This window comes from Lissotriton helveticus, chromosome 7, assembly GCF_964261635.1.
Source record: "Lissotriton helveticus chromosome 7, aLisHel1.1, whole genome shotgun sequence".
In the NCBI taxonomy this organism is placed as follows: domain Eukaryota; kingdom Metazoa; phylum Chordata; class Amphibia; order Caudata; family Salamandridae; genus Lissotriton; species Lissotriton helveticus.
The window spans coordinates 265,238,777-265,265,545 of record NC_136068.1 but is presented as its reverse complement, the minus strand read 5'-3'; the positions used below and the strand labels follow the sequence as shown (position 1 = coordinate 265,265,545).

Sequence of the window (26,769 nt, the reverse complement as noted above, 5' to 3'; positions counted from 1 at the left end):
TATTTCTCCTCGTTGCGCTACTCTAACGCCTGCTTTCCAGTGGTGTTCGTTTTTGGCGTTGCCTCAGATTTAAACATCCTTATAAATCTGGAGCAGCAGCAAAAAGCTATGGGTGTTGCAGTAGAAAGCCCACAGCAACACCCATTGCATGCCCCGTTCATCCAGATACCTGCGAAAATGGTAAGATATTTAAAATGCGACATTAAGTGGGGTGAATAGAGATAGGGTTTCCAAGGAGCATTGATTGGCGCTTTTTCCTAATATTATGTCCCATAGCGACTTTTTCCCGCCCCCTTCAACCCCAGGGTAATTACAGGAGGTACAGCAAGTGTTTTCTATAAGATAGCGAAATAATTGAGAGAGGAGGGAGAGAAATGAGAGAGGAAAGATGGCGTGAGGCTGGTTTGAACAGTTTTGCCTAGGCCTACGGTTGGTTCCCAGTTCAACACACTGCTCATTGGAATTACGAGATCCGTGGTGTTTTCACATGGAAATTTCAGATGCTTTCAGCAGTTTAAATCTCTGTGTAATTCCCCAGTCATCAATGTAAGCGGACTCTGAGGGTCCAAATGGTTGAGGGGGGCTTGAGAAAGTGGCTATGGGACATAGTATAGTACGAGGAAAAAGCACCGACCCATGCTGCAAGGACACCCTATCTCTACCCCCCCCCCCTCGCATCTCCCCCCTCCTTCCCCGAGTATGTTGGGTGAGTTGTAAAATACAACAATAATCAGGGTATCAGGGTCCAGTTAGCACCAGTGCCACTTCACTTGCTGCCCTATACACAGCACACCCCTGCACTGCAAGGAGGGTTCCGCTAAGTCCGGTTTGTTTCTATTCACCAGTTACTCAGACACGTGTTGACCCTTCATGTCCCATCAGTGTGCGCGCGAGGAGGTAACAGTGCTGCTCGCGCTCATTCGGAGGCGCGTGCCTGTCACAGTAGGCTGTGGTTCCTGCTCCAGGCGGGCCACGCCCCCGTGACAGCTGGGGCTGCTGCAGGTGGCCTCAGAGCAGGAAGTTGCTACTGTTCGCTTCACACTCCCATGACTGACACTGAGGCTGCAGCGGGGCACGGCTGGCGAGAACAGAAGCTGCCCCCTCCGCCCTGCCTGCGCTGAATGCACTATGCTCTGCCCTGCAGCTCTGAGGATCGTATTCCCACGTTGCACGGTGGTGATGTCGGACTTGCTTTACTTCCGATTTTGAGGATTATATTTTTTTTATTTAACCTTGGTCTTGAAAGAAGAGCGCACGTTTGTTTCTTCGTCCCGGTTACGAAGATGAGCTGCTGTCAGAAGGATTCTGATCCTGACCTGCCGGATGACCCCAATACACACCCCACTGTCAGCCCCGAGGATGAACTCGACTTCTCAATGTTATTTGATTATAACTATCTGAGCCCTCCAGAAGGTTTGTCACCATCTCCTTTCTTTTCCTACCAGAACCTGCCGGTCACGTGACAGGTTTGCTTACATGTCATAATTATCCTCACTGTTTGGCACTTTCGGACCGTGTTTATATTGTTTATTGCAAATAGGAGTTTCCCTTTTTCAAGTGAAGGTTAGTGTGACTTAATTTCTGCAACGGAACGAGTATGTTGCAGTTGTATAGCATGACTTAAATAACAAAATTACCAAGCAAGTCACATGTTGTACTTTATTCGTCACACTCACGCGTTTATTTTATCTTTCTCTCTCTCTTTTCAGTTACACTTCCTTTCGTTCTCCCTTTTCTACTATTCTCCTTCTATGCCTGTCACTCCTTCATTTTGGCACTCTGTCCTTTTCTTTTTATCTCTTATTACTCTTTCTTTCTTTCTTTGTTTCTTTCTTTCTTTCTTTCTTTCTTTCTTTCTTTCTTTCTTTCTCTCTCTCTCTCTCTTTCACACCAGTATCAATTATTCCTTCCTTGCTCTTCCACTCTCTGTCACACACACCCTCCCTCTTCTCCCTTCTTAAACTTTGCCTTCATCTTCTTTCCATCTATTATGTTGCTCTCTCCCATTCTCTCCTTATCTTCTTTCTCTTACCCTATCAGCCTCTCTCTCTGTCGCTTTCTATCTTTCTCTCTCTTGCCATTTATCTATTTCTATTTTTATCCTCCCTCCATCTCTATTTCTCTGCTTTTTTCCTTTTCAATTTGCCTTGGTTGTCTGTTTCTCATTCTCTCCCCTTTCCCCCCTCACCAACTTTTTAGGTCTCGCCTGTCGATGCGCATGCGCATCGAGCAAGCGAGACTATAGGGGCTCATCCAGACTTTATCTAACTTGCAAGGAATCGTGGCGATTCCTTGCAGTGCCCGTGACTTTTAAGCTCAATGCGCATGTGCATTGAGCTTAAAAGCGCGTGCACATGCCCCCAGCCGCCTGCCTTGCCTACTCTCTCTCACAGCCTCCCCCAGCTCCGCCCCCTCACTACTTGATTGCACGGCCGCTAGGCCGTGCCTCCCCTACTCTCCTCCCCCCTCCTCCTCTCCTCCCCTGCCTGCCTGCCGCTAGGCCGTGCCTCCCCTACTCTCCTCCCCCCTCCTCCTCCTACTGCCGTGTCGCACCTCTCCCCTCTCCGCCCCCTCCCCTGCCAGCCGTGTTACGGTGAAAGGCTTGTTTTGTTACACGACATTCCTGGGGATTTACTTTTCAAAGTACAGGCTATCTTAGGACCGTGAAGAGGATACAGCGTGTACACATAACACTGCAGCAAGCATGCTGAAACGCCATGCACAAACGTTCAAAACAATAAAATAATAATGTATTTGCACTATTCAGAGCTGCAGGACTTGATTTGGATCCGGATTTATTATGTGAATGTTTTTGTTTTTCGAGGACTCATGTGATTCTCTCACTTGGAATGAACTGCCGAGAGTCGGGAACATGCCTAGCTCGTCGACGGAAGACACTCTTGGTGTCTCTGGCTAATTAAACTACTTCTTATGTACGTTGACCAGAATTTAAAAACGATATCGGGACATTCTGCAAGGATATAAGTAGGGCTACACATTTACATTGACAGAATAACTTAAGCACCACCCTTACCAACTTAGTGAGCTACTATGGGGAATGATGTGCAACGTTTAGCCACCGTGCCATCTAACTGAATCACCTAGTCGGAGATTTTAATCGCTTCTTGACTGTCAGTATTTCCATCAACTGGGGCTTGCATTTACAGTATTTCAGTTCTTACAACTGTATTGCCGCAGATACCATGAGCTGGGTTGCAACAATCATTTAAATGTTCAGAGAACATGTACAATTATCAGCTAGGAGGTTGAAGACTGTTAAATCTAAAACCCGCATTCTGGGGTAAGAGTCATTCTCCACGGCCGCCAAGCCACATCAAAGGCTTCCGCTGACCCGGCATCAATCACCCTCCCCCAGCGCTGCCCCGCCCCCTGCTTCACAGCCATCTGACTTATTCACGGCCGCAGGCCGTGACTCGACAGTCCTGCAGTGCTTAACTCCCTCCTCCTCCCTCGCCAAAGAGCACCCCGCCCCCGCAATGGATTGTATCCTGTGTGTCTTCTCAATATCAGGCTTCCTCTGTCGGTTAGGTATTTCGGTCACCAGGGTTACCGACTTGAAGAAAAGTAGGCTCTTGAATTCCCAGAGTGGCTCATGTCCACGGCTCAACATCGACTCTACTATCAGCAACCCATACAACCGGAAAGGATGACGGCCAAAAAACGGAGGTCAGGTCGTACATTAATCACCAGACAGTGTACCAAGCCAATCTGCTGAGGAATAGAGCTCTCCATCTAGCCTCCCCCTCCCCTTCTCTGCCTTCCCTCCGTCTTGTTTTTTTACTGCCTCATTAGTTAACCGCCCCACCTCCACTTTGTTGTCTAGTTGGCAGACTCAGCTGAGAGGCCAACAACTGAATGGGTGCATGCAATAGGTCTCGGAGCATTTGAGTTAGAGCTTTTAGATTTGTTTATGGCTTTTTTTCTTTGTAATTCTTTAGCATTGCCTACAGGAAACAAAAATGCTAAAGATAAAAAAAAAAAACCATAAACAATTCTAAAAGCACAAACTCTAATGCTGCGAGACCTATTGCATTTCCAATGCTTGTTCTTTCTTCCTTTCTTTCTTTCTTTCTTTCTTTCTTTCTTTCTTTCTTTCTTTCTTTCTTTCTTTCTTTCTTTCTTTCTTTCTTTCTTTCTTTCTTTTCTTCTCAAGCTCCTTCTCCCCATATTCTATTCTTCCCCACTCCCAACTCTCTAATTCACTTTTCATTTCTGCTTCATTTGATATTTTCTGTCTACTTTCTGTTTGTTTTTCTCAGTACCCCCTTATCACTGTCACTAACCTCGTTTCTTTCTTCCACTCTCCCCCACACTTTTGTATATCCCTCTCTTCTTTCCTTACCCCTTTTCCTCTTTCCCTCTCTCTCGTTTAACCCTCTGCTCTCCCTCACTTCATCATAGAATTCTTAGGAAATGTGTTACTCGTTTCGTTCTCCTATTTCTCCGTACTGTAACGCATCACTCTCGAAAGGCAGCAGCAGCACCTTTGAAATGAAATGCAGATAAACTTCATTTTTCTCCCACACAGTTCTGAAGGCATTTGGCACAATTCACAAAGATGAATGAATCTGCTGTTATTCAGCACCTAGTGCAAACAATCTCTGCCCCTCAAACAAAAGGCCTCTGGGCCAGCAGCCCTCGGGCAGGAGGCACCATATCTTCAGAGATTTAATGCTGCTGCTTCTCTTTTCACTAACACTGCCACACCTTGTGGCTGCCTAATTTCCCGCACACACACTCGCACACCTCTCCCACCGCACCGTAGTGCTGTGGTGTGTGTGCTAGCCTACTATAGGTTCTGTACTGCAAGGGTACTTGTCCAGTGCAAAATGCTATGCTAAGACATGCTTTAGAACTGTTCCCACTTTGTATGTGTGCTGCACAATGCAGCGCACATGCAAAGTTGTAAAAGTTTGTAAAAGAAAATGACTTTGTACCTGTCTGGAGGAGGCATAACGTTTCGGTGCAAAATCCTATTTACACATGCTAGGAGATATGGTTTGCACCAAACCCCATGGAAGGCTGCATTGGGAACACCCACGTACCACCCGTGGGATGCTCCCCACAAGCAATGTAGCTCAAAGCAGCACAGAGCGCTATTTTGTTTAGTATAGTGCTACTGTACAAAGCAGATCAAGTTATGTACTGGAAAGTAATTTCCAAATCAACACTTTGCACTGGCTTGAGTTGCTTTTGGAGACTTTGCACTGGTGCAAAGTGTTGATACATTTGACATGAAGTTTATTTGCTCCTGGTCTTATGGTCTTGTTTTCACACTGTCTGATTTTTCAATTTTTTTTGTGAATCCCCCTTTATGAACCAAGCACGTTTCTTTCACTAATTAGGTTCGTTATATATCAAATATATATATTTTATTCGTGCATTTTCCAACACATGCTTAACATACGTCTGAGTGCATGCCTAGAGAATGTGAACATGCATTAAGCGTCGACATAATTATTGCACTTTAAAGGTATTTGCAAGAACTGTTGCTTTCTTTTACTTAATTATCCCATGGTCCACTATGTACTTTTGGGTGCCCCCTTGTGCTTGATTACATTTTTCTACCGCAAGTCATGTACACTGGAAATGGGAACTCACTTATTTGCATGGGGGCGTGGCCTCACAAAAAGGAGGGAATTCCTTTTTCCTGAGAGGTTTCCTTGCGCCCTAACACTTTAATACAGTAGCCACACTTTTTGAAACTGAAAGTGTATCAGATGCCAGAGTAATGGTAGCTGCTCCTTGACTTGCGCCCCAACTTCTGAGGGGTCCTATATCTCTCAGGAGAGTGAGTGATTCCAAGATAGTCCTCTTTTAATGAGGAATTACCAGTGTGTTTCTTTTTTTTTTTTTTACAATCGGATTCTGTAGATTTCCTCCTTAGTTCCAGTTTAATTTCACGAGGTTTTTTCTCAATAAAATAATAAGGGGAGAATTCTCAAATGTCGGATTCTACAAAACTCGATATCAAATTTGAACATGAAATTCCCATTTGCACCTGATTCAAGATACAGACTGTTCTCAGAAAAAGGCCCTTAATCTGTGTGTCTGAGTCTTCACAGTTATTATGTTAATGGTCTGTGCATAACTTTCAATTCCTTGCTCTCTTCAATAGGGGGGAGAGTCACTTTGAGGCAGGAAGGCTTGCTATGTGGTTTTCTCCTACTGTAAATAAGCGTAATAACATTAATGCATAATATCTGCCCTGGTTTAAGCATCGACTGCTAATTTTTGTGTTTCACCTATCTATTTGGCTTAAGGTTTCATCAGGAGGCAAAATAGCCTTTGTAAATGTTCCTGCCTTCACGGATTCATCAAATCGGCTTATAACAGCGTCCGACTGTGCAAAGCAAACATGTTTTTAGATTTCGATCTTCATTGGTTATGGTTTCCAGCAGCTGCGCCTTAGGTGGTACAACAGGTTTGGTGGCTCAGTTCCAGAAAGAACTGTATTTGTTTTTAGTTGGGAACTGCTCAAAGCAAATGTTCACTATGCTTGTAATATCTTACATACAAAGCTTAAAATGTTCAATCAAGTGGGTCTCCTTGTACAAAAATGAGGGAAAAACCATAGAGCTGAAATGGGAGTGCGTTGGTTGTGTAGTCAGTATTTAGTGCACCAGATAAAATTCGCCATTCTAGGTTTCAGAACTTATTGGGTGTGATAAGTAGCACCTATTCCAAGTTTTTGTCTGGTAATGAGGAGTAACAGTCAGATTTTGGTGCTTTCTACTCTAAAATCCACTTGTCCTTGTAGTTACTCGGCCTTTTTCTCCTTTTAAATTTCAGCATGCTCAACCTCCAGAAATTCAACTTGGATGTAGTAAATATTGCATCAATTATAGTTGCGTAGCCCAGGGGCGGCTCCTCCGCAAGCTTGAAGTCAGGAGCACCGGCAAGCGTCAGGGCTGCATTGTGAAGCGAAGCGGTGCGACAGGCAGTGCCCTCAGGTCACGGTGCAGGCAGCAGGTCAGTGACGGTCGTCTAGAGGCTTCTGTGAGACCAAAGCTGCAGTGTGAAGTGGGGCCGTGCTCGGTGTGGTGCTGACAAGTCACGGTGCAAGCAGTGGTATTGTTGCTGAGGTGCTGTCATTGGTAGACCCAAGACTGTGGTGCACATTAGGGCAATGCGTGTGCAGGGCCCACAGGTCATGGTGTAGGCAGCGGCGTCGGTTGACGATCTGGAGTCTATGGCGCCGGTGGGCCAAGGCTGTGGTGTAGAACGGGGCGGTGCGTCGTGTAACTTATGAGCGGTGGCCCCAACCCACTGTGCAAGCAGCGTCGTAGATGTCAGCTTGGAGCGTCGTCGTCAGTGAGACAGGGCTGCAGTGCATAGAGGGACGGTGCTCTGTGTTCTCCCTGAGCAGTGTTCATAGGTCCCGGTGTCAGTGACAGCGTCGCTGCGATAACAAGGTGAAAGTGTGAAGCGAGACAGTGCCCACAGGTCACAGTGCAAGCAGCGGATCGGTGACAGTGTGGGACGGCATCATCGGTGAGACCACAGTTGCAGTGCAAAGTGCCGTGGTGCCCTCTGCAGTGCCTTCAGGTCACGGAGCTGGCAGAAGCGTTGTTGACAGCGTCGGGTTACCTTTTTGCTCTGTGGCAGCTGAAACATCCACTTCCAGAAGAAGGTACCCAGAAGATATTGAAGTCTTTGATTTCCCTGAGACTCCCAACAGGAGGCAAGCTCTACATCAATCCTTTGGATATTCTTAGAATGCAGAAAGAACAGTCCAGTCCTTTCCCTGCCCAAAATAGAAGCAGCAACTGTAGTCCAACCCCAGCAAAGCACACAGAAAAGTGGAAGTTTCTCCTCACAGTTTTTCCAGCTCTTAATCCGGGCTTGGTCTTTAGTCCACCTGTATCCTACATTTCTGGGGTCAGGGCAGCGGCGTCACTAGGGCTGGTGTCACCCGGTGCGGGTAACTCATGGTGTCACCCCCTCACAACTTACCGAATGGACCATCTCACCCTCTGCCTGCACCATGTCCCCTCTGCCTGCACCATCTCCCCTCCACCTGCACAATCTCACCCCCTGCCTGCACCATCTCTCCCTTAGCCTGCACCATCTCACCCTCTGCCTGCACCATCTCCCCTCTGCCTGCACCATCTCTCCCTTAGTCCGCACCATCTCCCCTCCGCCTGCACCATCTCTACCTCTGCCTGCACCATCTCTCCCTCTGCATCCACCATCTCTCCCTCCGCTTGCGCCATCTCTCCCTCCACCTGCGCCATCTCTCCCTCCTGCCTGCACCATCTCCCCCTCTGACTGCACCATCTCCCCCTCTGCCTGCACCATCTTCCCCTCTGCCTGCACCATCTCCCCCTCTGCCTGCACCATCTCCCCCTCTGCCTGCACCATCTCCCCCTCTGCCTGCACCATCTCCCCCTTTGCCTGCACCATCTCCCCCTCTGCCTGCACCATCTCACTCTGCCTGCACCATCTCACCCTCTGCCTGCACCATCTCCCTCTCTGCCTGCACCATCTCCCTCTCTGCCTGCACCATCTCCCTCTCTGCCTGCACCATCTCTCCCTCTGCCGGCACCAGCTCACCCACTGCCTGCACCATCTCTCCCCTCCGCCTTCACCATCTCACCCATCTGCCTGCACCATCTCACCCTCTGCCTGCACCATCTCCCTCTCTGCCTGCACCCCCCCTCCCCAGTGTGCTGCTCTTTTAACCCTTTCCTCGTCACCTTCTCCACCCCCCCTCTCCCCCATGGGTTCCCCCTCACAGGTCTCGCTCTTAACAAAGTGACTGTCTGAAATAACTCCTGAAATTGCTGCTGCCCGGCACGGCACAGCAGGTTGTGTGGTCAGTCCATGTCCGACGCTGGCTCTCATGCACTGTGAGTGATCACGTTCCCTTTCGCATGTGCAGACTAGAGCAGTCTGAAACAGAGGTGCACTTCAGTGCGAGCTCTGGTGTGCGTGGGGCTGTTGGGCCACGTCTTTTTAAAAATATTTTGTATGTTTTGCAGTTGCTTTGTGCCTATTGCATATGCTTGCAAAAAATTACAAAATGCTTCAGCCTTACCAAGGTTAGACTTATTGGCTTTGCCCATACTTGCGATTCCTTTGCAGGAAAGAAAGATTTCCATAAAAAATATTGCATTTTTTATTTGATGAAATTTCAAACCGCTCTGAAGAGGAAAATATGAATTTGCAATTGTCCTCTCGTTTATTTGTTTAATATGAGTATTAAGGTCCCTTTATTTATGAATAAACGTTCAGCTCTGCATTTTGGAAATGACAGGTTTTCGTTTCTCTTAAGTCTCCGGTGCTCAATACATTACTTTGATTCCATCTGGGTGCACGTTATTGTTCCTGACGTATTGTTTCTTCAACCGAACTGTACAAATCGATGTTATTTTCTGCCAGTTCATTCATGTTCCTTACGGAACGATCAGATAACGCTCTGCTGCTCACTCGGCTCTCACCTCAGGTGTCACCCCATATGAGGGTGTCACCCAGTGCGGTCCGCACCCCCGCTCCCCTAGTGACGCCACTGGGTCAGGGCCCCAATATTTATATCACATTTCCCTTTGAAGTTGTCACAAAGTTCCACTTGCATACATTTTCCAGTTCTGCCTGGCTCAGGCCGGGCTCTCTCCACGGGGTGGAGACAGCATTGTGGAAGACAGACACCGTCCATTCAGGTGCAAGCAACTACTCCTCAATCTAATCTAAATGCAGTCAGGTCTATTCAGCCTGGCTATGAGTCACCCAGGAAAGGCAGGACACACATCAACCCCCCCTGGTGTCTGTCTAGTGTGAATGTACAAACCAGCCCCTGTCAGTCTAAAACCCAGACAGTGAATACAAAACAGGCAGAGGCACATAGATGGTAAGACAAGAAAATACCCACTTTCTAAAAGTGGTATTTTCAGGCACACAATATCACAATCATATTTACTAAAATATGTATTTTTAAATCCTGACTTCAGGACGTAAACTCCCTTTCTCCATCTTGTCCCAATGGAAAGTTATGCTTGTAAGGTGTTACAAAGCATCTCCAAGTCAGCCTATGGGACACATAGTCTTGCAATAGTGAAAAACGAAATACACTTTCTTCCACTCTCAGGCTATGTAAAACACACCAGTACCAGTTCTACCTTTCACATACACTGCACCCTGGCCATGGGAATACCTTGGGTCTACCTGAGGGATGCCGTACATGTAAGAAAAGGGAAGGTTTGGGCCTGGCAAGTGGGTGCACTTGCCATGTCAACAAGACAGTAAAACTGTGTGCAGACACAGCAGGGACAAACTTGAAGCACTTTTGAAAGGCTGCCTGGGTGGATGGCACAATCAGTGCTTCAGGCCCACTATCAGCATTTCATTTATAGACCCTTGGCACACACAGTGCACTGTACTAGGGGCTTAGTAGTAAGCCATATACGCCAGTCATGGAAACACCAATCAATAGCACAATTTACATGGAGAGCATATGCGCTTTAGCACTGCATAGCAGTTGTAAAGTGCCCAGAGTCATAAAACCAACACAAACAAGGAGAAAAGCAGGAGGCTGAAAATCAAAAAGTCTGGGGGTAGACCTTCTGAAAAAGCCAAGTCAAACTGATAATATTTTGGGAACGCATTGTTATATGAATTTAAACTGTCTAGTGCATGAATGTTGCGCCATAGATTTATTGCCTATCTTCGGTAAACAACCTTTACAACGCAACTTTTACCACGCAGTGCCTTTACAACGCAACTTTTACAACGCAAACCATTGCGCTGGGGGGCGCTCTAGGATAGGGAATAGGTTTAATGTACTATCCAACACCTTCCCTACTATCCACGGGGACTGGAGTTGGAATAGTAAATTAAACAATTCACTAACCAGCGCCTAAAAGCACTATGCGTTGTAATGGTATGCGTTGTAAAAACCACGTTGTAAAAGCATGCGATGTAAAAGCATGCGTTGTAATGTCATACATCCCCTATCTTCATTTTACCTGTTCATTTTACTGTGCTTTAGTAACAGCTATGGCACATTGGTTGCTACGGAGGAGAAAGGAATGTCATTAACAAAATCGCTTGGCAGTCATCATGGTTAAGTGCACCGGGGACACGACAGGAAGAGTGACTATTATACCAGCCACAGGAAAAGTGTCTAAATAAAAAAAGTATGCATCCGCCATAAAAAATATTTTTCATCTCCGGGCCAACCTGCTGTGATGGGCAGTGGATTTTTAAAGCTGCACACCCCTTACTATGGCTGCAAGATCTTTCATAAAAGATGTAGGCTTGCCACACAGAACCTACTAAGTTTTCAAGCCCCTACTCTAACAAGAATCCCTACCCAACTCTTTCCTTCATACTCTTTTTTCACCAACCTCCTCTTCATATCCCTATTTATCACTTAGTCTCCCCTTTATCCACACCTCTCCATCCTTTCCTAGTGCATATGTCTCTCCCATCTAACCAAAACGAGTGACGTCACTTCCTCGCATTATGGAGGAAATCGACAAACGTATCTCAAGACCTTGCTCAGCACCGCTGCTGTCACACTGGCCGGTGAAACCTCCATCACTACCTTAATATATGCATGCACTTGTCGCACTGGAACTGCCCTTAACATCACCCTGATGCAAGTCTACTCATAGCAATCACATGAACAACCAACAGTGCCATCAACTAACCCCTTGCCATACTACCCAGAATGATTAGCCTGGCAACCAACAGGGAACATGCAACAGCCACCACATGCTCCATTTCATTTTAAACCGCCCCATGGCTATCTGATCATTACCGGATCCTACCATAGCCATCTCCAATAGATTCAGCAAGAATTTTGACTTAACTTCCTTCCAAGCAAAACTTACTGCTTCCATCCCCTTGGACATGGCAATGTCCTTAAAGGATTCCACCTATAGTTAACATGGTGAAGTGGATGTTCACGTTGGCTTCTGTTACACAGATGGAAGGTGTGATGGTTTAATTTGAAATCTAAACATAAAAAATAGAAACCATATACTTCAAAATGTAACGGAGCAAAATGGATAATGTTAATGATAAAAAAATAGAATAGCTTTAAAGGTAGCCATAATCTAAAGGGCTTCCACCAAGAAAGCCAACAGATGTCATTGCTCTGTACTCACGGTTGATGGCACATGCCTAACCAAAGACCTCGTCAAAATGGTTGCTTCATTTTTCGTAATCTTGCCCGTACTTCCACAACATTAAAGCACTCTCACTAACTTTATGATTACTTAGCAAATGCTGACCTTGAATCACACTCTCAAAAACAACTAACTAAAGCCTACCAGTGCCAGCCATGCCAAATTGGGCTACCACATCACACAGCCAAACCACATCTTCTTCAACCTGCTGATAGAAAAATAAATTAGTACTATAAACTCAGGTATAAATGTAGCAGGCTCTCTAGCAGACCCTTGCCATTAAAAATGTTTCAACAGCATTGTTAGCAATGGGGGTCTCTAGTTAGCATAGGTAGGTACCTTTGTCCAAATAGGGACCGCTTGCTTCTAGTCAGGCTAAGGGGAATACACACTTTTAGATAACCCATGATCACCCCCTTGGTAGCTTGGCATGAGCAGACAGGCTTATCCCAAAGGCAATGTGTAAAGTATTTGTACTCAAAACACACAGTAATACAGTGATAGCACCACAAATGGACTCCACGCCAGTTTTAAAAAGAAGTAGCGTCATCTAAACTCAACAAGACCAAACATGACAACAATTCAATATACATGTAGTAATATAGCACTTTAAAATAGTTATCTCAAGAACTAAGCTTGTAGGAAACAAATAGCCCCATCTGAGGCTATTGCGATGTCGTGACAGCAATAAATCCAAAGTACAGTGCTGACTGTGAGGTGTGCAGCGACGGGCAGGGACTCACACAGACCCCCTAACAAACAGTACCTTTGGATAACGAAGTCTATGACGGTGCACAGCATAGTGTAGGTGAGGCATCGGTGTTGAGGCGAGGCGTCATGTCCGCGAGGAGGCGATCTGTGGTATCCAGGACAGGGGAAGTCGGTTGTGTTGGCAGTGAGGCTTCGGTTCTGGTGACAGTGCGAAGTCAGCGAGTTGGTGGAGTCACCCAAGTCCGTTATCAGCGCAGCGATAAAAGGAATCAGGCACTGGAGATGATGGAGTCGGTGTGAGCTCTGGCATCGGGGAATGCCAATAACTGCTGGTGGCGAAGTGTGTCGGAGCTGCGGTGCAGGCCGGGCGGTGCGTCTTGCAATTCTCGAGCGTCTCAGTGCAGGTCGCAGCACCACAACGGCATCGCTGACAGTGGAGGGGACAGGTCTTCTTCCTTCTTTCAAGTTGCTTCCTGCTCCCAACAGCAAGAAGAACCTCCCGAGGCCCACAACTGGAATAGGCACCTCCTGGCAGGTCAGACATCTCAGCAATAGAGTTAAAGGGAGCTAGGGGTGAAGTCTTTGTGTCCCCAAGGCTTCAGAACAGGAGGCCAGCACACACAGGGCCTTGGAGATTCTTCATCAGGCAGGTTCACATCAAAGTTCCATTCTTTGTCCTTTCCTTGGCAGAAGCAGAAACTACATGCAAACCCCACACAGCAAAGAGGAAGTACTAATCCTCACAGCTCATTAGCTTTTTTGCTTTTGCAAAGGTTCCTCTTGAGTCCAGAAGTGATCTAAAATTCTGGGGTTTAAGGTCCACTACTTATACCCCATTTGGTCTTCTTAGTGCAAGGGTCTCTGAGCCCAGTCCAAAGCAGTTCTGTCCTCACTGGTGTAGTATGACTACGTGGGGTGGAGGCAGCATTGTGCGAGGGAAACAGGCCCTATTCAGGTGAAAGGAAAAGTCATCCCACTACTCTAAATGCAGCCAAGCCCCATTCAGCTCAGCCCTTAGTCATTCAGGAAGGGCAATGCACACCTAACCCCCCCAATGGATGTCTACAGTGACTGCACATCCCCAGCCCCTGTCACTCCAAAACCAGACAGTCAATCCACAAACAGGCAGAGGCTCACATAATGGTTAAACAAGAAAATGCCTACTTTCTAAAAGTGACATTTTCAAACACATAATTAAAAAATATCTTTGCTTAAAGATGTGTTATTAAATTCTGTGCTCAGAGAGCCTACATTTTATTTCTCTATCTTATCCCAATGGGAAGGTATACTTGTAAGATGTTACAAAGTATCTCCCATGTTATCCTAAGGGGCAGATTGCCTTTCAAAAGTGAAAAACGAAATACACTATCAGGACATGTCACACACACCGGTACATGTCCTTCCTTTCACATACACTGCACCCTGCCCATGGGGGGGTGCCTTGGGCCTACCATAGGGGTGCCTAACATGTAAGGAAAGGGAAGGTTAGGACCTGGCAAGTGGGTACATTGCCAGATCAACATGGCAGTATAAAACTGTGCGTAGACACTGCAGTGGTATGTCTGAGACACACTTACAGGGCTACTCATGTGGGTGGCACAATCAGTGCTGCAGGCCCATTAGCGCAATTTGATTTACAGGCCCTGGCACGCTCAGTGCACTTTACTAGGGACTTACCAGTAAATGAAATAGGCCAATCAGGGGTAACCAATTATCATCATAATCTACACAGAGAGCATATGCACTTTCGCACTTGTTAGCAGTGGTAAAGTGCCCAGAGTCCGAAAACTAACAAAAACAGATCAGGAAAAATCAGAGGAAGAAGCAAAAAGTTTAGGGACAACCATACAAAAAGGCAATGCCCAACAAGCATCCTCATAAAATCCTCTTCTACCATGTTTACAAGACCAATCATGAAATCTAATAACTGTGAAGTTCTCGAGAAGCCTCAATATTGTTTATATTAGAACAAAACACAAAAAAGAAATTGAACTAATTGGAGTGATCTGGTAAACGACAACGCTACAATCAATGGAAACATACCTCAATAAAGCCATGAAAAAGGCAGAGTTCTACTAGATCACACACTCCTTCAAACAAACCAAACTGCTAACATAAATGCACACAAGATTCAGACATGACGGAATTGATGACTCAGCACTAATCTGATTTGACGTGACATAAAGAACACAGTTTCTGCTAATGGAGTCTCTGCTCTACTCCTACTCGATCTTTCATGCAGCTTTGACATCGTAGACCACCAACTACTAGCCCAAAGTCTTTGTGACTCAGGGATCCTTGGAACATTCCTTAAGTGGATAAAAGACTTCTTTAAAGGTAGATAGATTCCAAATTGTCATAGTACTGCCCTTCTACTCCATATCAAGTAGGTGTCAGGGTCTCAACACATCCTGTTCAATGTGTACATGTGCTCTTCAACTGATCTTATGAATTTCTTTAAGCTCACCTGATATTTAGGATGTAGAAACTCATCACCTGAAAGTGGAAAAGACCATAGAATGTCAAGACATTTGGACTCAGGGAATTCCTACTGGCAGCAGAACAGGGAATGCTAAAGAATCATGTTAAACTTAATACTCCTAACCTTATATATTCACTATGGATCTTAGAAAAATCATGACAATATAGCATCCTGCTTTCTGGAGATGACAGTGCTGCCAATCGTTTCTACCAAGGGGTAAAACCTTAGCATGATCACGGATCCAACCTCTCACTTTCAAATCAAAATCAATAAAGTAACTAGAGATTAAGTCTACATAACAAGATTACTACAATATACTACAAGATATCTTCCTTCACCTAGTCCTCTCTCGCAGGTTACAGACATCATGAGCACCACTAACTAACGTAAGCTATAGATAACACCAATTGGCTTGATATCAGGCCCTCCAGACATTATTTGACACACTAGAATTAAACCATAACACTGGAATTGCACAAGTCAAAAACAAGAGCAGAAGGGATCACACTACCCCTAATGAAGGGTGCTGCACTGGTCACCAGTTACAAGAGAAATTTCTTCCAAAGCCCTCAGCATTGCACTTTAGCTGGAAAGTGCAATGGGACTAACACTTATGCAACTAAAGCTAGGATATACAGAAAAGCAGAAACCTCAGATTGCGAATAACTCCACTGCTGATACTCCACATGCAAATAGGTGTTTGATTTTTCTCAATGTATGTATGTATGTATGTATGTTTTGGATTTATATAGCGCTTATAACCCAGGGGTCTCTAAGCGCTTTGCCTTGGGAACCCGTCCTGGCTTTTCCCTGTGAGATAGCCCCTACAGGGCATCCCCAAGGTGAAAGCCAGGCATCCCGCCGCGGGGGGCCGTTGTGGAGATTAAGCAAGCTTAATGCCCAGAGTTGCAGAGTGTGAACCCATGATTAGGTCAGGCACCGAAGCGAGAATTATCGAGTCCGTGGACATTTTGAGCTCGAGACCCTGCCGCGTCGGGAATTGAACCCTGGTTCCGGGTCTGACCTCTGCTTCAGGGTCTGCCTGCTCTAACCAGTGAGCCACACTTCTCCACTCCTCTCAATGCAGATGTGCAAGCTGAGGAATTAACCCCAGAAGTGAATAGCGACCATTAACAGTGATCAAGAATTAAAAATAAGTAAAAGTCTGGGGCCTCATTTATGAAAAGTGACTCATCGCTGCGTGAAAACAGCGATGCGTCACTTTTCATTGCTCACTCCTTGCGTCATGATTGATGCGTCATATTTATAATGTGATGCGTCCTGTCGCAAGGAGTTACAGATACGTCAGTATTTCTGATGTATCTGTAGGGGCAAAAGTGACGCATTGCTGGAGTGTGTCACAAAAGTGACGCAACTCCAGCAATGTGTACTTTCACATGGGCAAGTCCCATGTTGTTAGTGCCTGCATCAGTCTTACGCCTGCCATGAAGCAGGCGTAAGATTTTGACGCATTAGCAGCCAAGAAATGACCTTTTGTTGCGTCAAAACGCCCCCTTGCATACATTATACCTGGCGCAGGTATAATGTGGCGCAGGGGTTTAAAAGTGACGCATCTACCTAGATGCATCACTTTGTAAATATGGCGCAACAAGGCGCATTTTTCACGCCACTGGTGCGTCACAAAAAGTGACGCACCAGCAGCGTAAAAATGACGCACAACCGCATAAATGAGGCCCCTGGCTTTTACCGAAAATTTGACCCAGTTGACTGTCAGGCTACATATTTGCTTTTGTAGCACAAAAGACTATCCCTGACACTTCCTTCACATACACCTGAATGTGCAAGATGCACCTACTTGCTGCAACACCAGGCCTTGTCCGCATTTACCTGGTCCTCATGCATCACACAAAAACTCCACATGAATAATGTCCAGTCACCCAGACTGTTGTTCTATGTATATACTACAGATGAAGTAACTATATGCTCACGCAAATTGAAAGCACTCTGGAGCCAACCCTTGAGGAAGGAAAGCACTTAAGGAATGCTTCTAAGCAATGCAATGATGGTCTCCTTTAGCTATTGTTCAAACAGAGAATGAAGTTTAAACCCTTCTTTCTTAAGCTCCCAATGTCTGTGTTCCTATATTCTAACCTGTTGTTCATTCATCCCCCAACCCGTAGATTAGTATCAGCTCCAAGAATATAAAGTTTGTCTAAAGGTTTTGGTGGGAGGTACTTTTTCTCTCTGAATACTCTTTTTTTTTTATAGAACTCTGAAGTGATGGAGCAAGGGTGCCATGTACCCCATTGCAAGTCAGGAAAATGGGACCCAGCACGCTGTTTGGGTAGTAAATGATAGCCATAGTTAGGTGCAATGGGCTTCTCCCACACCTAAACCCATGTGCTCCTGCACCTGCCCAGCAGCGGCCAGTGCAGGTAAGCGCAGTGGAGCGGGGTGCTGCGGGGGGTGGGGGGATGTCAACAGATGACGGAATAGTGCAAATTAAATAAATAAACAACTCCTATTCCGTCATCTGTCAACATCCCCTCCACAGTACCACTCCCCACCCCACCACTGTTACCTGCCCCGGCCGCTGCCGCACCTGCCTCCCAGAAAATTCACTCACCCCAACCCACATTTTGTGAGTTTCCAGATTGGCATGTAAACCAACCTTCCACGAAATAAATAAATGAACACAAGGGTGTCACACCGAGGTCTGAACTACCTTGTTGTATTTTCTTGCTCTACTTCTTCTGGTTAGTTATGCTCTGTGATAGTTCAATGATGTAGTTAAATATAGCTAGAAATAAGAAATTAAAGCAAATAAATATACGTCTTTGATGCATTAAAAAGAAGCACATGCGCCAGTGTGATGCAGAGTGCATTAGAAGTAGGTGAAGGCTTCATTGTGCCACAGTATTCATTCAACAGATGCGGAGATGTCATTGTCGCATAATGTATTTTGGAACGAGATTAACACAGTGTCTTATACAGGTATCTTTAAGACAGAAATGGCAGGGGTGATGGAAGTAGGGGTGGTAAAGGTGCTGCAGTACCCTCTAAACAACCTTGAAGTTGTTCAGAAGGAGAATGAGCAATAAAGAGGCCTTTACATTGTGTTTCTATCTGATTTGCGTTCAAAGATAGGGGTCCAATGTCAGACAATGTGTTCTGACAAATTGTCACCCATTCCTTGTGAAGATTGGTGTTTACTTTTTCCTTTCTCTGACTTCAATATGAGGGAATTTTGTCAAGTAAACAAAGTGACAACTTTGCTGGAGTACATGAAAGGACAATGTAGGATGTCAAATATTTTTGAACACATAACTAAATCTGAATAGTTGTTAGTGAAGTATATGAATTTATCAAGAAATATCAGCAGAAGGAAAGAACCAATTTGGCACTCTTACAATTATGATTTGTAACAGAAAACAGACTATAATATGATACCAATCGTGGCCGCATTGACTCCTGTGTGGGGGTGTCACACGGGGAGGAAGTCACGTCGGGAGGGGGATGTTCAGTTAATTTAAAGAAAGTTCAACTTATCATCTCCTCTGGTCCCGTGTCACGTCGCGTCTCTTCTCTCCACTCCATACAGGAAGCGGGCAGCCTCCCTCCCCTCCCTTAGGCCAATCACAACACTGCAATGGCAGAGTTGTGATAGACTAGGACGCCGACCCCACAGACGTCTATGGGGAGGCCATTTTCTCTATGTAGGCTGCATGCCGCCTACATAGAGAAAATGCAGTGTGCATGACTGGTTTGACCAAACAGTAAGTGCCCACAACAATGGCCTAGCCACATCTCCCCTGTCTGGAGCAGGGCCTTTCCCCCACCCACCCCCTGCCCCCAACTAATCCCTGCCTTCTGCTTTCTCGCAGTGTGAGAAGCAAAAACATAAAATGGTATCTAAGATACCAGTTTATGTTTCTGTTTCGAGCACCGCGAGAAAGCAGTGGGGCTACGTTCCTCTGCCCACGTGGAGGAGCCACCCGTGCAAGATACATTACTTGTATGAGATGCAAATATGTGCGGAAATTAATTTCCCCATGATGTTAGTGTGTCATTTAAGTTTAGTAGTAAACTGCATGTCTGATGCCATTTGAATAAAAAGTATGCTGTCTGTGAAAGACAGTACCATACCACACCATGCTTCAATCATATATTTGGGACGTTGTGCACCAAACTACACCATTCAAGACACACTACCCCCCTACCACTGTAATGTTGAATGGTTGTGACTTCTTTGCTACATTTTTTCTTTATGTAACACATATCCATATGATTTGAGTGGTGAAATATTGATGCCAGTATTCCCACTCAGAAAACTGTTCCTGTCCTGTTGAATGGCATTCTGCCATGGTTTGCATTAGAAGGGCATAAAGGCAAACTTGTGGTGCTACATGTATTAGAAAAAGGTGAAGGTGGCATTGAAGGTGCTATATGATACATCGGAAGGTTGCGACAGTGGCATTGTGCCACAGTACATATTAAACAAAGGTGAAGGTGGCATTGTGCTTTTATATGCTTCTAAGGCGTGTAAAACTAGTGTTCTGCCATGGTATCCAGCAGACAGAGGTGAAGGCGACTTGTGCCGTTGTTTGCCTGACAAGGAAGTGAAGGTGGAACTATGCCAATGCGTGCATTAGAAAGAAGTGAAGGTGGCGTTATGCCATTTCATGAAGTAGAAGGAAGTGAAGGTGGCATTTTGCCATTGCATGAAGCCAAAGGAAGCTAGGTGGCATTGTGTCTTGGAATACAGCAGAATGAATTTGGCGTTTAATTGTGCTATTGCATGGGGTGGAAAGCATGGCATGGTATGGTGGTATACGAGGAATCAAAGGCCTTCTTCACCATCCAGGTACCACCGTTGATGAGTGATAAACACTCACACAGTTTCCAATAAAAAAGAAAACAGGATCACCATTCAAAATTGGCATGAGCTTTAAATCTCAAATATAATCTGTTCGAAATGCTTTTTATGCCTGCATCTTCTTAGATTTAAGCACTAGGCATTAGTGACACAGACACATTTAACATTGAGATTGGTTTTCTGTGATGCCCAGTACTGAAGTTTGAAAGCAAAGCCTATTTATAAATTCTAGCTGTTTCAGAAGGTGGGTGGTAACCCGGTCTGGGATCTGAGGCCACTTGAGAAGTGCAATGTTGCACTGGTTACCTTTGCTGCCTAATGTTGGGACAATTTAAACCCTGCTGCACAGCCCACCATCCATCAGGGTGGTGGAGCTTAATTAAGAGATCACCACCGGACCTGCGGTGATCTCCATGCCATCACAGTCCGCCATGTTTCTGATTGCAGCATTCCTCAGAAGTAGACTCCCAAAGAGGGAGTTTGTTTCTGAAAAACTTAAAACAATGGCCTCCAGTCATGGGATGTTTTCTTTCAGGGTGTGGGAGTAAAAAAGGACAACAGACTGTCCACTCTAAATAGTGTGGGAGGTCTCATGCCCTGGTGCCCCCTGTCCTTTCGGCCTTCGGAGTACGTTTTCCAATGGTGGAGCCAGAGGGGGCACCAGCTTCACAAAACTGATGCTCTGTCAATCTCATAGTTGATGGACCGAGGGTTTGGTGGATTGGGTACTTCACCATGTTAGTGATGAAGTACCCTATCCACCAAACTCTAAATCAGGATCTTATCTGGAATATGAGATGTCTTACCTTTAAATGGCAACATAACCATGCCACTACCATGATCGCATGGGTTTAGGGATCATCAAATGTATTTCTTCCTCAAAGACTTTCAAAAATATAGTGCACTACATACATACACCTCACAAACCTTCCAATCTCACTTGGCACATCTGTAAATTAGACTGAAGGGTAGAAGACATTGTGCTATGTGATATAGGGACACCAGTCAGGAGCAAGGATGTTTTTGTTGACCATATTTATTGGAAGGAAGTGGTTTCATAGAAATGTGGTCATGCAATTTATTCAACAGTATGGGAAGGCACACTGCATGCATTGAATTAAAAGAAAGGGGTGCACCTCACCATCAGCCGTGGGTGAAAGTTTTTGCTGAAACATTACACTTGCAAAATCCACATGCAAATAAATTTCACTCATGGAATAAATTTGCCATGTTTTATCAAATCGGTTCTGCTAGTAAGATTTATTGGAGTTTCTTGGTGAGAAAGCTCTGAGCCCTTCTATCCAATCTTCTTATCTGATCGGTGAATCTTGTAGTTGCATACATTTCAAATCACATTAACAGTGTAACAAATTTGTCACACAATGAGGTCAGGACTACTGAATAAAGTTAACGGGTTTTATTACAGACTCAGAAAGAAGCTGATATAAATGACTCTCATATTGTAAAATAATAAATGACCAGAATAAATCTGAATCTCCTAATGAAATTCAGTCTAAACAATAAGAAACATATGAGAACAGCTGCAGTCCGTGCTAGTAACAGTGGAGGGGCGGTGGTGCCAGGTTGGGGGGGATTTCAAGAGACAAGGCAGACGGAAAATATTATAAATAATTAATTTTCCCTTGGCATAGGCACTCAAAATCCCCCCCAACCCAGCCCTACCGTTGTTACCTGCATAGACCGCGGCTGTATGAGAATCTCCCCCGTTGCGATACAAAAGTGGAGAAAGAGTGTCTGAAGATTAAATTGCAGAATTTGATCCTCCTGACTAGTCATTAGTATCTCTGAGGTAATCTTACTAACCGTACTCTGTACTAAATTTGGGAAAACCTTAACTAATCTAAGGAAAGCAAGCAACATATGTCAGCATAATGAAGACTTTCGTAAAATATTCCAAGTGTAAAGAATGTATAGCATGAAGCCTAAGGGTCTCTGCTCTTGAACTAACAACACAACACATATTAACGCATAAGGTATTCAAGTTAGCCAACGTTTTCATCTTCAGTAATTATCCAGCTTACATTGTATCAATTATCATCTTTCTGGTTTTCTCCCACACTCCTAAATGGGAACATTCGATTGACCTCCAACTTCGTTAGCGTGTCTTCTTCTTGCCAAAAGTCTCCTCCCATACCTTACTATTGTTACAATACACATTGCAGTTTCACTAACTAATGAATCCTTGGTCTGCACCTGCAGAGGAAAGAACTATGCAAGCAAACACTTCACACTTTAAGGGTCAGACATTGAAATCCAGAGAGCTTAAGGCCTTTGGTCATACTAAATTAGCATAACAATTAATGTGCACCCGATAATTGAAATATCCGCTCATGTGGCCACAAAATCAATGCATTAGTATGAGTACACTTTGGAAAATAAAATCATGGTTACAAATATACTAAATGTGAGTCTGTGGGTTACATCTTAAAACATTCATGTGACTATGGGTGAGAACTACATTTTTGTGGAAGAGTTTAACCATTAGTATGCACACATCATGATAGGACTCTATTATTATACATTGAACATTTCAGAAATACATTTGAAACTCCATCATTTTATTGATAGTATTAGATCACACTCAGTGCACAAATTGCTAATTGCACACAATCAAAATACGTTTATGATGTGTAAGAGCGTAGCCAAAATTAAGCTGCTCCAATGGTCTTTACTGAATTTTCCCACACACGAACCATTGATCTGGTGTGAATTGGAATTAACCCAAAAGTTCCAAAAAAGCTTTTTGCATTTATTTCTTTACCACATTTGAGATACAAAATGCTGTGCATTCCAACCATGTAAAGCTTTGGCTACATGAAAAAGGGAGCACTGAACTTGTGCAATATGAAAGATGTGACAATGACACTGGTTGATGGTATTTCTTGAAATACATGGAAGTAGTATTGTGCCATGAAATGTATTACAATTCTTTGGCAGTAACATTGTGTCATGCGCTGCCTTGAAAAGAAGAGAAGGTGGTATGGTATCAGTGAGTGCATTTCATTTGATGTATGTAAAGATGACACTGGGCCAAGGTATGCTTTGGGATCTCTATTACTCCTCTTAACTCCAAATAAAGCCAATTTCTAATAGTGAGTGATTTAAAGGAGCAGTTAAAGGGTTCATTAAGAGACTCACTGAGACCTTGAACTCTACACTGTCACTTGGAAGGGCTCAAGGCTCATTTCCTTTTTCTGGTAGAGCCTTGCATGCAACTGAAGAATTAACTTGTCCTCACTGCTCAGCAAAGAAAATAAGGAAGGCCACTTGTGGTTTTTTTTTTTAAACAGAACCAGCGTTCCATGTGTGTCAGACAGTAGTTTAATAATTTTGGGAAACCTAATAAAGATAACCTGTTTATATTGTAACACACGTCTCAATGAAACCCCTGGTAGCTATGGCATCAGGAGCAGGCAGTTCCTCAGAGAAATGTGTGTTACATTCAAGCACTGCCAACAATTTTAAAGTGGGGAGAACAACTCAAATAAAATTGCTAAAACAATACAGAGCAATTAAGAAAGATTTAATATCCCAAAAATACACCAAAATAATCCAGCCCATCTGAGGAAAAACTGAGATATGAATATTTAAATTTTAAGGCCAGAAGCTCCTAGAACAAGTAACATCAGTAAGTGGTTGACCGGGACCAAGGTATCACTTCAGACTGACCACAATTTAATAGAAGTGGGATCTACCAAGCTGGCCAATCTGTTCATAATTTGTACCTTGGGATTAATAATCATTTTGATTCTTAAAGTCTTCCATTGCAGGAGGATGCAAGACCCAAGATGGTGAGGATCATCAGATACATCATTGTGGAGCTGCTGCTGTATCCATTGATTTTGGCATGAAAAGCTCTGAGCCAGGCATAGCTGGGTTTTGTAGCCTTTAAGGATGCTTCACCTCTGAATAGATTTGCCTCCTCATCCTGGTCCAACCTTTTAGGGGCAGGGCTGGAAGCGGTATCCGAGCAGAGAACTGAGCAACCCCATGGGTACCCTAGGTTCTGGCAGGAGACACAATACTTTGAGTTGTTTTCTTCAAGCACCGTCTTCTTTATTTGACATGTTGCATTCTCAGATCCAGGAGTGTTCTATGGAGTTGGTGGTAAGTTTTCTTTCTTGTGAACTATCTAGACCCTAAATAATTCAGTTTCAGCCCCCCCCCCCCAATTCTAACTACTTTCTCTAAAATACCCCACCTCCTTTTTCAGCACTTACACCTTAGCATACTATGCCTCGCTTATGTAAATTAGATTATCTCCTTTGTGCCATGGACTCAGGTATTGCCTCCTGCTGCAACCCTATTTGGCAACACCAAGTCAAAAGGACGAATGCCAAAGTTGTCCTTTGTCTGCCAGGTGGTTCAGCCCCCTTCCAGATGGCTAATCCTGTTCTTTGGAAACAAGAATTTTAATACTAAACCAGGAATGCACATTGTGCATCAACAGTAGGGCTGAGAGGCAAACTTGGTCTAAACCAGTTATTCTATAGGCAGCACAGTACACTTTTAAAAGTTACTTTTCCACTAATAATATTATTAAACATCTACTTTAACCATTAAATTAGATTTTTTAAACTAAGTGGAAACTATCATTTGATCATTTGTCTAGCATTTTCTGAGGCAGAGATAGAAATAAAAATTGTATCCATGGTAGGCACGTTTTTAGTGTTATCTACAAAGTGAATGATGCGTTTGGGCAATGTTTCACTGCGTGTAGAGTGTTACATTTTTATGTATAAAGCATAGAGCACTATTGGCTTATAATGCACACTTTAGAGATAACTTACCTAATATATAGAAATTGGTGTTCCTACATCGAAAAGGCATGGTTTGCAGTGAGAATTTTATGAGATGAAAAGGAGACTATAAAAAAGTTCTGTCAAAAATGTCATATGCTGAAAAAATAGAATGAAAAAAGTTGTGGCTTCAACAAAATAGAAAATGTTCTGCCTTGTATGGCAAAGGTAAGTGTATTGGGAGGCAGAAGGGAGCATTTACAGTGAGGTGGGGAATGGGCAAAGGACTAGCTAGGGGTTTTAAGATTCCGAGAAGGGTAGCATTAAGGGGTAGTAAAGGAGTGGTAGCTTTAAGGGCTTTTAGGGTTCAGGTAAGTGGTTTTAAGTTCAGGAAGGGGTAGCATTAAGGGACAGTAATGTATTTTACGATACAGGGAAGTGCAAAATTAATTAGTCATAACGTTTTTTTGGGTTCAGAGAAGTGTAGCGTTAAGGAGTAGTGAGGGTTTTTGCTGTTCAGTGTAAGGTACCATTTGGGTGTAGTAATGATTTTTTTAAGGTTCAGGAAGGGGTAGCAATTTAAAGGTTTACGGATGGGAAACATTAAGAGAAACTGAGTGATGTAAATTTGACTTCTAAAAATTGACATTTTGAGAATTGTCAAAGTCATATTTACTCGATTGAGTCAAAGGCACTTTTCCCTTCTGTGTGTCATCATGGCAGTGTTTTTAAAGTGCAGCCCGGCCAAAGGACAATGTTGCTTCCTGAAGCCATATATTTTTGTCACATATATATGTAATGTAAATGCACAATGCGGCACACATAGGACATTTTACCTTTGTGCTATGGGAGCATATTCTGCGACATCTCCCATGGCCTTAAAGGAAATGTAAAGGTCAATTGGGTGATTTTTTTTAACAGTTTAGGAGCAGAGCGCACTCACTATAACATTGAATATCAGCCTCGCAGTGCAGAGTCCTAAAGCCAGCAACAATAAACAGGACAAACGTGGGGACCATAACGAAAATTATTTTCTTGTTTTACATTTTCTTTAGTCAGGAATGTAAACATCATATCAAAACTGTCTCCTTCATATTTTTTTGTAGGTTTTCAAATTTTGCTCCATTGTCAGTTTTCTCATTCTAAGTGATGATGACAATGCTATTTATACAACATGTGTCCTTAAGTACTGAAAACACCTTGTTTCATGTTCCATTACTAGACCATTGGTGTATTTAGGAGACAAGCAGGCAGATGCATCAAAGAAAATACCGGGAGCAAACGGGCAGATTCTCAGAATCTGGCCGTTTGCTCCCGGTATTTTTGCAATTGGGATGCATCATCCCAAATGCAGAAATCGCAATTTAAGGAATCTCTAAATAGCGATTCCTTAAATTGCTCTTGCATTTAAGGAATCCCAAAATGAGATTCCTTAAATGCAATGCATGAAACCCAAAAAAATAGCGAATTCGCTAATAAGGGCAGCAAATTACCATGAAGTTGAACTCCGTGGTAATTTGCTAAAACTTTGAAAAATGCACTTTTGTGCATTTTTCAAAGTTACATGTTGCGCACACACATGCCCTTAGGGCATGTGTGTGTGTAACATTTGTGCACAGGTCCATTTCAGGGGTGCAACAGGGTGTCCTTTGGACACCCTGGCACCCTTGAAATAGCGGAACATTAGCGATTCGGTAATAGCTAATCACTAATAAGGAAAGGCTTTCCCATTCATTCCTATGGGCCTATAGGAATGAATGGGAAAGCCTTTCCTTATTAGCGATTAGCTATTACCGAATCGCTAATAAGGAATATTTAGGAATCGCT

At 44.1% G+C, this 26,769-nt stretch overlaps 1 protein-coding gene across 2 annotated transcripts in view; it reads left to right on the top strand.

Annotated features, from left to right (window-relative positions):
- The first annotated feature begins 989 nt into the window (after positions 1-989).
- Positions 990-26,769, top strand: part of NFATC2 (nuclear factor of activated T cells 2) — a 313,029-nt gene continuing 287,249 nt past the window's right edge. The window contains exon 1 of one of the 2 annotated variants that reach the window (XM_078652048.1): positions 990-1,413. In XM_078652048.1, coding sequence (XP_078508174.1) covers positions 1,122-1,413 — 292 coding nt within the window. In that variant the 5' untranslated portion in view covers positions 990-1,121. The remainder of the gene's footprint in view (positions 1,414-26,769) is intronic. The other variant, XM_078652047.1, reaches the window with a different exon arrangement.